Source organism: Lethenteron reissneri, unplaced genomic scaffold, assembly GCF_015708825.2.
Source record: "Lethenteron reissneri isolate LAM-NWPU_2019-01 unplaced genomic scaffold, ASM1570882v1 scaffold_1196, whole genome shotgun sequence".
Classification (NCBI taxonomy): Eukaryota; Metazoa; Chordata; class Hyperoartia; order Petromyzontiformes; family Petromyzontidae; genus Lethenteron; species Lethenteron reissneri.
Genome location: NW_026890889.1, coordinates 10,215 through 14,643, shown reverse-complemented (window position 1 = coordinate 14,643; position 4,429 = coordinate 10,215). Strand labels below are relative to the sequence as shown.

Sequence of the window (4,429 nt, the reverse complement as noted above, 5' to 3'; positions counted from 1 at the left end):
GAGGCAAGGCCCCGCGTGTCTAGGCCCCGCGTTGTAAAGTTCCAACTTGGACATCGATTCACAAGCTGCTGCTGCTGCTCTAGTGGCATCCCTACGAGAGAGAGAGCGAGGCTCTAGCTTGGTAAACAACAACAACCGCAATGAAAATTTCTCACCTCGGATTGCAGTTCACGCGCGGACCTCCAGCTTCCTGTTAGCTCGTGACGTCACGCGGCAGCAGATGACGTCACGCGGCAGCAGATGACATGACGTCACTTCTGGGGTACAAGACCCTCCCCTCCCACAATGAGAGGCGACCCTAACTGAATAAATTAATAAATTATGTTGATGTATGCGATCATCAACATTATCAATAAACATCATTTACACCATCATATACAACAACATCAACATCATCAGCAGCATCATCAGCATCAACAACAACAACATCAGCAGCAGCAACATCATCAGCAACATCATTAATAACATCATCTACACCATCATCAGCAACATCATCACCACCCCTAGCATCAGCAGCAACAACATCATCATCAGCAGCATCAACAACAACATCATCAGCAACATCAACAACAACATCATCAGCATCAACAACAACAACATCAACAGCATCAACATCAACAGCATCAACATCAACAACAACATCATCAGCATCAACAACAACAACAGCATCAACATCAACAACATCATCAGCATCAACAACAACAACAACATCAGCAACATCATCATCATCAGCAGCAAAAACAACAACATCATCAGCATCAACAACATCATCAACAACATCATCATCAGCATCGACAACAACAACATCAGCATCAACAACATCATCAACAACATCAGCAACATCAACAACAACATCAACAACAACAACATCATCAGCATCGACAACAACAACATCAGCATCAACATCAACAACATCATCAACAACATCAGCAACATCAACAACAACATCAACAACAACAACATCATCAGCATCAGCAACATCAACAACAACATCAGCAACACCGTCACCATCTAGAACAGAGGGGAGGGAAGACTGCGGCCTAGTCGGCCTCGGGCCATCCCGAGTTTTCCTAGCGGACCCGCCGCGCCTGGAGCGCCTCCCCCGGCAGGAGTCGGGATCGAATAACGGGTCCGCCGGGCGTGGTGAACACACACACACACAGTGTACACACACACACAGTGTACACAGTGTACACACACACAGTGTACACACACACAGTGTACACACACACACATTGTACACAAACACAGTGTACACATACAGTGTACACACACACACATTGTACACACACAGTGTACACACACACAGTGTACACACACTACACACACACAGTGTACACACACACATTGTACACACACAGACACACACACAGTGTACACACACACAGTGTACACACACACGCTGTACACACACAGACACACACACAGTGTACACACACACAGTGTACACACACACACATTGTACACACACACAGTGTACACACACACACATTGTACACACACATTGTACACACACACACATTGTACACACACACATTGTACACACAGACACACAGTGTACACACACACAGACACACACACAGAGTGTACACACACACAGTGCACACACAGACACACATACCCAGTGTACACACAGACACACATACACAGTGTACACACACAGACACACACAGTGTGTACACACACACAGTGTACACACAGACACACAGTGTACACACACACAGAGTGTACACACACACACAGTGCACACACAGACACACAGTGTACACACACACAGACACACATACACAGTGTACACACAGACACACAGTGTACACACACACAGTGTACACACAGACACTCCAACACACAACCGGTTAGTGCTGCTCCAGTGACAGATTGGCACGGTATGTCACGTGATAAACCTTGCGAATTGGCTGTCGGCTGATGGCCGGTTTAACGACACGCAAACATTCAAACTTAATTTGGAGTTGGAGTTTGTGTCTCTCTCTCATCATCACGGTGGCTAGGAGATGTTAACTCCCTCGCCTGGTATGCAGGAGGTCGTGGGTTTGATCCCGATACTGAAGATTCTTGCTGTATATTTGGAGTTTGTGTGTCTCTCTCATCATCATCACGGTGGCTAGGAGATGTTAACTACCTCGCCTGGTATGCAGGAGGTCGTGGGTTTGATCCCGATACTGAAGATTCTTGCTGTATATTTGGAGTTTGTGTGTCTCTCTCATCATCATCACGGTGGCTAGGAGATGTTAACTACCTCGTCTGGTATACAGGAGGTCGTGGGTTCGATCCCGACCCTGGCGACGCCAACTGCTGTATATTTGGAGTTTGCGTGTCTCTCTCTCTCATCATCATCAGTGAGTGGGTGAGGTGAGTGGGTGAGGTGAGTGGGTGAGGTGAGTGGGTGAGGTGAGTGGGTGGGTGTGTGAGCGAGTGGGTGTGCGGGTGAGTTAGTGGGTGAGTGTGTGAGCGAGTGGGTGTGCGGGTGAGTGGGTGGGTGAGTGTGTGAGCGACTGGGTGTGTGAGGTGCGTGGATGGGTCAGTGAGTGGATGAGTGAGGAGGGGTACCAGGTCGTCTACTGGGGGTGAGGGGTCATTATACAGGGCAGTTCAAAGGTCAAGACACAGTTTCTTGGGTTTCTATTTTATTGTGATTTTCCGAGTTTACAAAGGTAGCTCTCTCTCCATCCGTCTCTCCACTCTCTCTTCCTCTCTCCACTGCTGGGCCTGTAGGCTTGGCCCGAGCGAGTTCCCGCCTTTTCACGAGTTGATTCCGCCCCCCGCCGTGGTTTTGTCGGCACGAGGCTTCTGCGCCGGTGAGTGTCAAGGGCTCCAACGGGCCCCAAACCGCTGCCCCGTCGTCACCGCCGCCGTGGACAAAGCGCCGATGCTCGACATCATGAGCTGCGTGGAGAGGGACCTTCTGGACCTCGTGTTGCGCACGGGCTACAACGTCGTGCAGGAGAACGGACAGAGGAAGCTGGGACCGCCGCCCGACTGGCAGGGCCCCCCTCCCACCCGCGGCTGCGAGGTGTTCGTGGCGAGGATCCCGCGCGACCTGTACGAGGACGAGCTGGTGCCCGTGCTGGAGGCGGTGGGGAAGCTGTACCAGCTGCGCGTCATGACGACGTACCGCGGAGAGAACCGCGGCTACGGGTTCGCCACCTTCGCGACGCGCTCCCAAGCCGCGGACGCCGTCAGGAGACTCCACGACTTGGAGATCCGTCCCGGGCACCGCATCACGGTTCGCGTGAGCGTCGACAACCGCCGCCTCTTCGTCGGGGGGCTGCCGAAGGACAAGACGCGGGCGCAGGTGATGGCGGCGATGAGCGGCGTCACGGAGGGCGTCGTGGACGTCAAGACGCGCTTCTGTCGCTACGACAGAAGCCCCGACCGAGGCTACGCGCTCGTCGAATACGAGAGCCATCGCGCGGCCGTCCTTGCACGGAAGAAGCTGCTTCAAATTCCTTTCCAGCTCTGGGGCCGCACCGTCAAGTTGGACTGGGCCATCCCGGAGGTGGACACGGCGGCGGCGGCGGCCGCGGTGGCAGCGGTGGCAACGGAAGACGAGGAGGAGGTGGCGGTGGCGGTGCCGGAGTGCACCGGCGCCGACAAGGCCTTGCGCAGCAGCCTGTTTGTGGGCTGGGCGGCGCTCACGCGGCTGCGACGGGCACCTCACCACCCGCATCCCGTGCCCATCGGTCTCGAGGCGCTGCCGGAGGCGGCCATCTTGTCGTGGGAGACACGTCTGCAGCTGCTGCTACGGAGCTTCGGCGTCGGCTGGGCGACCTTCCAGCTGCACGCGCACGTGGAGCCGGGCGAGCCCCTGGGCCTCCTCTACAAGGTCTTCATTCCCGGGATGATGCGGGAAGGCGGCGGCTTCTTCCCCGCGGTCCTGAGCTCCAGCGTGGAGGGAGCGCGCGAAGTTGCGAGCGAGCTCCTCTACGAAATCATCAGCGATGCGAACCCGCCGAGGGTGGGGGGCCCGGCCCCCGTCGCGACGTCGCCTCCCGGCCGCCCCGTCCAGAACCTCTCGGCGTATCCGTAGTGCCGCGTGACTATCGCGGCGGCGTTCGTCAGACCGCGGACGGTGTCCTACCGCTTGGCGTTCGCTCTGAACCTCACGTCCGTTGCGGTGTTCACCGTCAAACTGCAAATTGCCCGGCCGCTCACTCGACATGTTCACGTTGCCGGCACGCCAGAGGTCGCAAACGGGTAGCTGTACCTGTACCCTACCCGATACCCGGCTACCCGTACCCAGCCGGGTATCGGGTAGGGTACGAGTATCAGGTACCCGATTGCGACCTCTGGGATGAAGCCACGTTGCAGGCGCGGGTGGGTTGATTCTAGGAACTTGAATTGTGAGAAGAGACAAGACGTTGGGAAATGAGTGACAAACGATGACTCACCAGTGACTCACGGCCTACCC

General features: G+C 55.2%; 1 protein-coding gene across 1 annotated transcript; it reads left to right on the top strand.

Annotated features, from left to right (window-relative positions):
- The first annotated feature begins 2,846 nt into the window (after window positions 1-2,846).
- LOC133361669 (probable RNA-binding protein 46) lies at window positions 2,847-4,048 on the top strand. Its single transcript, XM_061580654.1, has 2 exons — window positions 2,847-3,544; window positions 3,617-4,048. The coding sequence occupies exons 1-2, from the start codon at window positions 2,888-2,890 to the stop codon at window positions 4,046-4,048; spliced, it is 1,089 nt and encodes a 362-aa protein (XP_061436638.1). The 5' UTR covers window positions 2,847-2,887.
- Window positions 4,049-4,429: the final 381 nt, after the last annotated feature.

Bases quoted from the DNA above. Each gene is read 5' to 3' on its own strand.
- LOC133361669 (XM_061580654.1), top strand. From the start codon at position 2,888: ATGCTCGACATCATGAGCTGCGTGGAGAGGGACCTTCTGGACCTCGTG. The intron at 3,545-3,616 runs GTGGCAGCGGTG...GGCGCCGACAAG, and splicing joins CGGCGGCGGCGGCGGCCGCG to GCCTTGCGCAGCAGCCTGTT.